Below are 8913 nucleotides of genomic sequence, written 5' to 3'. Positions count from 1 at the left end.
GGCGGACGCCCGCCCTGCTGAGGCCACTCGGGCGGTCCGACTGTGCGGCGCACTCTTCCCCGCGAAGGCCGCCGGGCCTGGGTTGGTGCCTCAGTGGTGCGGTCTACTCAGCCCGGAGCTTGAGCCCCAGCCAACTGTGCAGGAGCCTGCTGGGCCTCTCCGGGGTAGGTACCCTGCTCTGAAAAGGACCGCCTCGAGCTCGCTGAAAATTTCCCTGCACATTTACTAGGATGAGGGAACAAATCAAAAGCAATTGTAAGGTTGGGCGTGGTGGTGCAGGGCTCCCCTGTCATCCCAGAACTCGGGAGGCTGAGGCAGGAGGATCTCAAATTTGAGCGCAGCCATGGCAACTTAGTGACTTTGCAAGACCCTATCTCAACAATGAATGAATGAATGAAATGCCTTTAAAAGGCTGAGCCGGCGTGGTGAAGCACGCCTGTGATCCCAGCACGCAGGAGGCTGAAGCAAGCCGATCACCACACATTCGAGGCCAGCCTGATCTACATGATGATTCCCTGTCTCAAAAAAACAAAAACAAAAAACAAAAAACAACAAACAAAAACAAAAAAACCCCACAAAAACAAAATCCAAAAACCACCCTTTTAAATAAAAGGCCAGGCAATTAGCTCAGCACAAAGATCCTGTTTAAACCCAACTACCACCCCTCAAAGATGCAGTTGTACTTCCGCTGAGGGTGAAGCTGTTCTGTCTCTGACCTGTGATCTGCACTCACCGCGGTCACGGAACAAGGAGGTAGCGCCTGGGTGACCCCCAGCTACTCCCCTGGGATGGGCCGATGCAAAATCAAACAACTGAGATGAAACCAACGACTGTGCTCGCTGACGGAGACGCTCGAGAGGGATCACAAGGGCCTCGGACTCAGAACACACGACGTAACTTTCCAAAATCCAGGTTAAGGTCACTACGCTAACCGGGACAGGTATAGGAGACCGCAATACTTACACTGAGGTTTCTGACAATCTCTTCAGAATTAACTGTTCAGAAGAAAAAGAAAAACCAATTACAAGTGATACTTGACAACTGCAAAAACTCGGAACGATGCGGGCGGATGTCACACACACTGTAATTCACTGGTTCGCTTAAGCAAAAGCGACTATAAACAGAATTACATTAGTGCTTCAGAGCAGAGTAAAAGGAGCTGAGTGCGGTGGCAGTCAGCTCTAATCCCAGCTACTCAGGAGGCTGAGGCAGGAGGAGTGCAAGTTCCAGGCCAACCTCATCTCAGAAGTACACAAACTAAAAGGGCTGGGGTGCAGGTCAGTGGGGAAGCACTCGCCCAGTGTGCTCGAGGCCCTGGGTTTGAGTCCTGGAAAAAGAGAACAGACTTTGCCCGAGACTGCGCAGCCACAGACACCGCAGAGTGCACGCACGCTGGTTCCCGCGGTCTTCACAGAAAAGCCAGCAGAGGGCCGACCGTCCCGCGTGGCCTCGGCAGCGGGAGTGGGGCCCGGCCCCCCGCCTCCCCGACCCCTCCCAGGCCCGACCCGGCCCGGCCCGGCCCGCGCTCACAGCTGTGGAAGTCCTGCGGGAGGTTCCGAGCCCGGATCCGGGGAGCGGCGCCCTGGTACATGTAGAAGTTGATCTCGGGGAAGTAATCCGACATGTACTCCACCTTGTCACAGGAGGTCTGGTCCATTCCTGAGTCACAGAGACGCGCATGGAACAGGAAGAACCAAAGCAACAGCCGGGCCGGGACGCAAGGTCACGGGCCTCTCCCCGAGACTGTCCCGGAATGCAGGAGGCCGAGGCAGTCACAGACCCTGCAGGCAGCGGCCAGGCCCGGGTCCTGGAAGACGTCAGCTGTGTCCCGCCTGGAGCTCGCCCCACCCGGTGGCTTTTGCTCAGTCAAACACCCTCGAGAAGGGGCGCCCCCGGCGACTCGCTTTCTGGGCCCCTCGTCTCTTAGACGGAAGCTGTCTTTCCACAAATTCTTCCTAATTTCACCCTGATCGTTCCTAGAATTCAGTTGGGTTTTAGAGAACACGACACCCAGCGGGCTGGGGGCTGGAACATCTGCCTTGCACTACCTAGGGACCCACAGATCACACGGCCCGTGTCACGAGGACTGGGAATATTGCCCAGCGCTTCGGGGTGAAGGCCCGGGATCGTGGACAGGACAAGGGTGGCCGCAGCGTGTGGGGAGCCACGTCACGAGTTCCTTCCCACTGACTGGCTCTTGTGACGACCTGGGTGGGCAGAGACGCCATCCCTCGTGCCGCTCCGTGTGTGGCCACAATGCCCGCTCCTGGCTCTCACCCTGCTCTGACCCCTCTCAGGGCCCATGGGATGCACGAGTGGCCCTGGGGTCTGCGGCACGGGCACAGGAGCCACAGCCCAGCCCCTCAGTGGGCTCGCCCTGCTGCCTGCCTCACCTGGCTCTGAGGGTGAGCGGCGCCAGGCCAGGCTGTCCCCGCATGGAACACACCCGCACACCCCTTGAACGTCTGGGTTAGCCAAACTCAAGAGCTATGGTGGGGAGATGCAAGGGGACGGGGACTTTACAGACAAAAGGTGATGCACAAAGACACATTTTCCAATGTAACTTAAAAAAAATATGCAGCCAAGTGTGGTGGCAGCACATGGCTACGATCTCAGCACTCAGGAGGCTGAGGCAGGAGGATCGCTGCAAGTGTGAAGGCAGCCTGGACTACACAGGAAGACCCTGTCTTAAAAAACCCATACATTACTCACTCTGTCTTTATTTTATTGAAAAGCAAAGAAGATGAAAGTCATTCGGTGTGTCAGATGTTGAAAATGTTAGTAGACAATTTTAGGATTTTAGCAGTTTAGTGTACTATTTCCCTGACTATTCTCTCATGACTCTTTATATCTCAGGATCTCAGATCCTTTGTGAAGAAGAGATACTTCCTGCAGGGATGAGGTACATGTGTTACGTGAAGGATATTTGTGTTTTTCCATGTTCGCTAAATAAAATCCTTTTTAAAATTGGAAAAATAAAAACCCACACAGAGCCTGATCAAGCTTGCCAACACAGTAAACGGAAGCCAACCACCTGCTGAAAAGAAGGCCAGAAATGTTAAATAGTTAAATTCTAACAGTCCTGTTTCTTCATCTACCACAAAATTCGCTTTGCAAGTTCAAGAGCTCCTGAGTCTAGAAATATATGTTTTAGATTATCACACTCATCAGGCATGGTGGTGGTGCTCGCCTGTATTCCCAGTGCTCAGGAGGCTGAGGCAGGAGGATCTCTAAGTCCAAGGTCAGCCTGACATACACACACAGTGAGATCCTGCCACCAAGACCAAACAAAACGATGACGCGGCGTACCGTGGTCGGCCAGCAGGACCAGGTTGACGCAGGTGTGCAGGTTCCGCTGCGCCAGCCCCTCCATCAGCATCCCGAAGGCCCCGTCCACCAGCTGCAGGGCTTGGATCACCTGAGGGGTCGAGAAGGTGAGCAGGGTGAGCAGAGACAGAGCAGGTCCCCTGGGACCACAGAGGGGCAGCTGCGGGACCCAGAAACTCTGCTCCGCGCCCGCGGCGGCCGTGCGCCTCAGAGCGCGCAGATCACGGGAGACGAGGAGAGAGACCGGAGGTTCGCAGCAGCGCCTGGGTCTCCGGAGCGAACGAGTCCGTGTTCACTTTGCGGCTCGTGTTCGCTACGTTTTTGCATTTCTCCACCCTTCATCAGATAGCGATGGCACTGACTCAGCTTTAGGGAAATTTCACTTAAGAGTAGGAAAGTGTGGCAGCCGTAGATTAGGAAAACCGTTTACTGTCTCCTGATACCATTCCAACGATTGCCTTTTTTGCATTTATTTTGTTTTTTTGTTTCTGAGACAGGGTCTCGCTCTGTAGTTCGGGCTGGCCTTGCACTCACTATGGAGCCCGGGCTGCACAACTCTTGGCCTCGAACTCGGAGCAATCCGCCTGCCTCAGCCTCCGTTGTGCTGGAATCCCAGGAGAGCGCCCCCAGCTGGCTGGACTTAATTCAGTGCTCTGAACTCTTCCCTGCCGTCAGGAGCACGGCCAACATTTCCATCTGTACCCAGCTTTCTCTTCTGAACTGACTTTTTCCTCCCAACCTTTCATTCTATCTGCAATGCAATGACTCTTGAGGCCACATTTAGGGTCACTCGTGGAGGAAACCCCGGGACTTGTCCATCCCCAGGGCCAGAGCATCATGGGAAAACGCTTGCCAAGCGGAAGCCTCCTAGCTCAGGCACCCAGACCCCGATACCCCCACGACCCTTCACTTAATCCATCACACTTTCCACAGTTCGAATGTTGGCCGGCTGTGGTGGTGCTCACCCATACTCCCAGCACACAGGAGGCTGAAGCAAGAAGACTGCTGAAATCCGGGGGTAGGGAGACTTTGGCTACACAGTGAGACTGTGTGGCAAGAACAAAAGAAACGAACAAAACGCTCTATGTGTGAGGTAAAAGTGTAGCAGAAAAACAGGGGCCCCGGGGTGGGGGGAGTTACTCTGTGTGAAGCAGTAACACAGCACATTAAAGCACAGTACGGGGGACTCAGGAATGTGACTGTGTGAGTAGAAAAAGCCAGGGCAGGCAGCTGCACCTGAAATGCGCCATTAGCGTGGTGATCGGCACATGCCTTAGGTATGTCCCTGTGTACACAGGTGTGTGTGTGTGTGTGTGTGTGTCTCCTGAGACAGGGCCAGGCTATGTCATTCAGGCTGGCCTTGAACTCACTACATAGTCCAGGCTGGCCTTGATCTTGCAGAGATCCTCCTGCCTCAGCCTCCGGAGTGCTTGGCCACTCACAGTATGCAGGGTTGGTGTTTTCAGCGTGTATGAATCAAGAGCGCCACTGCAGAAGGTTCAGTAAGTGTCTACCAGGTAAATGTTTCTCAAAGGACTCAAGCTGTGCCCAGTGAGTCCTGAGAATTTTAACTATTTCATGGTTTAAAAGGTTCTTTTTTTTTTTTGGTACAGGGCGGAAGTCAGGACCTCGCACTTGTGAGTCAGGTCCTTCTGAGACTAGTTACTCTGAAGGAATGCATATTCATGGGACGCGTCTGTGCTCAGGAGAGAGAGCATTATCTGTGCCTCCTGGTTGGGGCTACGGGCTTGCTTTGTTCTCAGACTCACGCGGGCGCTGACGGGCCCACTGCTGTGGCCAGCGGAGTCAGGTTCCTCCACGTAGATGGTGTAGAAGCTGGGCCTGGGGACAGAGACAGAGGAGGAGAGGAGAGGCCTGCAGCAGGCGAGGTGCCCAGGAGCCTCCGGTCCCCAGCGGAGGTGGCCGGGCACGAGCTGCACTCTACAGCCGGCTGTGCGCCCGACCTGTGGCTTCCCGATGCCTCTCCCAGTCCGCGCTGCTGCAGTGGGCTGGGTTCTGATGCACCGCATTCCCCACATCACTCTGGGCCCCGTGGCCCAGGCCCCCGAAGTGCCCATCAGTGCCCTGTGACTCTGCCTGCCTCAGCCTCCCCCGCGAGCACTGGCTATCTCAGCGGTTGGCATCAGGAGCAATTCTTGAAAAGTTCCCCTTAAATGGCAGTTCCAGCCAGGTGTGGTGGCGCACACCTGAAATCTCAGGTCTGCGGAGGCTGAGGCAGGAGGGTTGCTGAGTTTGAGCCCACCCTGGGTTACACAGTGAGTTAATTATATAGTGAGAATTACATAGTGAGATCCCATCTCAGAAAACAGAAAGGCATTGCCAAGCTTTTTTCAAAAACTGTCCCTGGCAATCCAGAATGGCATTTCCTCCCCCGGGTCCCTCCAAGCGCAACCTCTGTCCCCAGAGCTTTGGGTTACCTCTCTGCCTCGGGCAGGTCCAGCCACTTGAGCAGCGTGGAGATCCTCTCCTCGTAGGGGACAGAGCTGAAGAGAAGAGCACAGCCTGGTTTGAGTTGATCAAACGGGAGCCATTCCGTTCTCTCCACCCAGGCAGCTGTGGGGGCTCTGGACAGCGTAGGGGTCCCACGGCCCAGCAGCTCCTCCACCCTCCCAGCCACAGGGACAGGAGGGGAGCGTCACCACGGCCCACGCTGTGTATTCCCGTGTGGATTGCACACCTCCCACACCTACTTACTGCCCTACACCGTGTTAGAAACAGAATTCCCAGTGAGCAAAGGAAAGATTACAGCTCCGCGGAGAAAGACAAGCAGCAGACAGCAAACTAACACATAAACTCTAGGGTGTTCCACGGGCCGTGGTGACCCACACCTGTGATCCCAGCACTCAGGAGGCTGAGGCAGGAGGATCGCTGTGAATTCAAGGCCAGCCTGGGTTACATAGCGAGATGTTGTCTGGGAAAACCAAAATGCCACGTCCTCATCACTGCCGCCTGGACGGAGCTGGATCTGACGTGCTTACCTACCCGTTGTAATTCCTGTACAGGGTAGGAAAGGAACCATTGACGGCCACATCAGATCCAGGCCAGTAGTAGGAGGCAGCTTTTAACCCTTGGTACATCGCTGTTAGCCAGATCTGGAAGAAAGGGGAGCTGAGGGTAAGCAAAAGACCAGGGTAACTGGTGTGTGCCGTAAGAGTGCAGCCTGCTGGGAACAATTTTCACTGTAAAATTGGGTGCGATCTTTACAGTTTGTCTTTGTGGCAGCTGTAATGTATAATTACTTAAATATCTGCCTCCAAAATAAAAAGGCGTAGTAAGGTAGTGAGAAGCAAGTTCATTGTTTTCCAAACTGGTAAAATTATGCAGTTCTCCTTTCCCTTTAAAAGAATTACGACTGGGGGTGGTGGAAGACATCTATAATCATGGCATAGTGGGAGGCTGAGTCAGGAAGAGTGCAAGTTGGAGGCCAGCCTGGGCAGTTTAGTAACTTAGTGAGAACATGTCCCAAGATAAAAATATAGACATGCATATACATGTAAGTAAGTCCAATAAATTCAGGGGAAAATTAACATATACTCTTTCTATGTGCTTTCCTGTTTGTTGGTTGGTACGTTTCTTTTGAGACAGGGTCTTGCTATGTAACCCAGGCCTTGAACCTGCAGCAATCCTCCTGCCTCAGCCTCCCGAGTGCTGGTATCACAGCCACCATGCATGGCTCAGATTGATCTGTTTCTAATGCATCACCCAAGTTTCACCTGAGACCATTTAGGTGAACAATCATAAATGTCTAAAAGAATTCAAATGATAACGCTAAATCTTGGGGATACAGCCTCACAGTGCCACCCAGGGCAACCAGCGGGCGAAGTCAAACTTAAGGCCGCGCACCACTCACCGGCTGCCCGCCCCACCAGGCGGGGTTGTACTTCTCCTTTGAGGACAGCGAGAAATTCTTGTTGAGGTTCACGTCGTACATGTTATTGTCGATGATGCCATGGGATTCCGGATACAGCCCCTAAGCGGTGATTTCAAAACAGAGACTAAGACAAGCAACCCTGGGAAAGCACACTGAGGCACGAGGCCCGCGTCCACCCTGAGGAAGGAGGGTGGACACCTGTCCACATCAAGCGCCGGGTCTGGGCCCAAAGGCCAGGAGGCAGGGAGAGACCGGGCAGTCTGTGCTGCCGTGGTCTTCAGTGACTGACGGTGGCAGCACAGCAACTGTCACCAAAGTTTCCACATTATAGCACTGACGGGCCTTCGTCTGCGTTAGCCATAGTTACAAAAATGTATTAGATAGAAGCATTTATTTACTTTCTTTTTAGTTTTTGAGTCTCATGATGTATTCCTGCCAGGCTGGCCTCAAACTCGTGGCGATCCCCCTGCCTCTGCCTCCCAAGTGCTGGGATTAATGAGTTCATGTATGAAATGGAAGTCTTTATCGACTCAATCGTCAAAATACCAGGAAAGAACAAAATCCCCACCCCAAAGCTGTCCTCGGGAACAGGCTGCTGTTCCCAGCAGGCCTCAGCTAAGTCAGGGGCATTTCTCACAGAAGAGCGTGTCTTGGCCGCTCACACATGTGAACGACCTGGCGTTAGGACACCCATTCCTCTTCGGGCCTTGGTCCTTTATTGGCCTCGAGGTACCCAGGCCTTCCTGGCCTGAATGGAGCCATGGAACAGGGCTCTGTGTGCTTGTGACCCATGCCTATCTCTCCGCTGGGCCAAGCACTCACCGTGACAATGGTGTAATGATTTGGGAAGGTCTTGGTGGGATACACAGCTCTCATGTATTTTGAATGAATTCCACATGTTTCTGCAACAAAACAGGGCGAGTGGTTAAAAAGTTATCTCTAACTCAGGAGCACTTTTGGAGAACTCCGAACATGAAAATCTTCCAGAAACATGGAAAACCAACAAGCGTGGATTAGAGATGAAGGAAGTTGACATTCTGACCTCTCAACTTCTTCCACCCTGAAGAAAGGTCAGATTTCAGGACAGGAGTACGCTAAATCAAAGCCTGTAAACATTTTCTGTAGAGCCAGATAATAGATGTTATACTTCAGTAAACTCGGATGCAAACAAATGAGCGTGGCTGTGTTCTAATAAAACTTTATTGATAGATGTGAAATGTGAATTCACATGACTTTCACTCCTTAGAAGGCGTCCTTTTTAAAATTATTTAAAACATAGGACATTGCTGCCACATGGCCAGTCACACAAAAATCAAGCAGAATCGGGCGTGGTAGCACAATTCTGTAATCCCAGCACTCAGGAGGCTGAGGCAGGAGAACTGCCCCTAGTGCAAGGCCAGCTTGGGCCAGAGTGAGTTCAAGGATAGCCTGAACTACAGAGCAAGACTCTGTCTCAAAACAGTCAATCAGGATGGGCAGGATTTGGCCTGTGGCTATAGGATTTGTTTCTCAGCTGCTGGATCCTGTATGGAAATCACCCAATACCACAGAAACCAACATGACTGCCCAGGTAACCGAAACTTATTTGACTTCTCCAACCACATGAGCTGTGTCAGTCACACTTACAAAATGAGCTGAGCTTCCTGCTTATTTTCGGTTCCATTCCCATTTGACCTCCGAATTTCCTGTACCTT

At 52.8% G+C, this 8913-nt stretch overlaps 1 protein-coding gene across 2 annotated transcripts in view; it reads right to left on the bottom strand.

Moving 5' to 3' along the window:
- Enpp3 (ectonucleotide pyrophosphatase/phosphodiesterase 3) overlaps positions 1-8913 on the bottom strand; it is a 74769-nt gene that overhangs the window by 40564 nt on the left and 25292 nt on the right. For both annotated transcript variants that reach the window (XM_010639120.3, XM_010639119.1), the window contains 8 exons: positions 8042-8121; positions 7199-7318; positions 6331-6440; positions 5766-5831; positions 5097-5169; positions 3310-3418; positions 1531-1659; positions 964-995 (listed from right to left, as the gene is read on the bottom strand). In XM_010639120.3, the coding sequence (XP_010637422.1) occupies positions 964-995; positions 1531-1659; positions 3310-3418; positions 5097-5169; positions 5766-5831; positions 6331-6440; positions 7199-7318; positions 8042-8121 (719 nt within the window). The remainder of the gene's footprint in view (positions 1-963; positions 996-1530; positions 1660-3309; positions 3419-5096; positions 5170-5765; positions 5832-6330; positions 6441-7198; positions 7319-8041; positions 8122-8913) is intronic.

This window comes from Fukomys damarensis, unplaced genomic scaffold, assembly GCF_012274545.1.
Source record: "Fukomys damarensis isolate Sample0158 unplaced genomic scaffold, DMR_v1.0_HiC HiC_scaffold_14, whole genome shotgun sequence".
NCBI classification, from domain to species: domain Eukaryota; kingdom Metazoa; phylum Chordata; class Mammalia; order Rodentia; family Bathyergidae; genus Fukomys; species Fukomys damarensis.
Note: the sequence above shows the minus strand (reverse complement) of the source record. Positions and strands in the feature narration are given on the sequence as shown.